This window comes from Penaeus monodon, chromosome 15 (genome assembly GCF_015228065.2).
Source record: "Penaeus monodon isolate SGIC_2016 chromosome 15, NSTDA_Pmon_1, whole genome shotgun sequence".
NCBI lineage: Eukaryota > Metazoa > Arthropoda > Malacostraca > Decapoda > Penaeidae > Penaeus > Penaeus monodon.
This window is the reverse complement of record NC_051400.1, coordinates 38,085,316-38,085,725: the sequence shown is the minus strand read 5'-3', so window position 1 is coordinate 38,085,725 and position 410 is coordinate 38,085,316. Positions and strand designations below refer to the sequence as shown.

At 35.1% G+C, this 410-nt stretch overlaps 1 protein-coding gene across 1 annotated transcript in view; it reads right to left on the bottom strand.

The window, feature by feature from the left end:
- Window positions 1-410, bottom strand: part of LOC119582020 — a gene marked incomplete in the record, with an annotated part of 12,497 nt that continues 12,087 nt past the window's right edge. The window contains 1 exon segment of the mRNA XM_037930223.1: window positions 1-299. Within this exon segment, the coding sequence (XP_037786151.1) occupies window positions 213-299 (87 nt within the window).

The window sequence follows — 410 nt, the reverse complement described above, 5'->3', positions numbered from 1 at the left end:
CATCCTTTGCACAGCAGTTCTGGTTTGAGATAAAAAGCACCTTTCCATTAAAACAGTAAGAAACTCAAAACATATTAACATTCCTTCCAATAACCTACATGCATTACAAATAATATTTAAGGTAAATCTAAAAATTTCTTGAGATTCAGTGGCACCCTTGATTCTACTGGTGATGTCTTTGGCCACCCCATTCCGATCTTGTTACTGGAGTTTTATCTCTTATAGCAGTGTGAAGGGGGCGTTAGGATGTCTTTGTGGGCATGTGATACTTGACCTTTCAGCACCTTCTTCTTCAGTTTCTGTTAGAAAAGGAAGAATAAATACACAAACTATTAAAATAATTAATATACTTTGTTTTTGGTGAAGACTGATGCGTATATGACTTGCACAGGAAGTTAAATCAATAATGT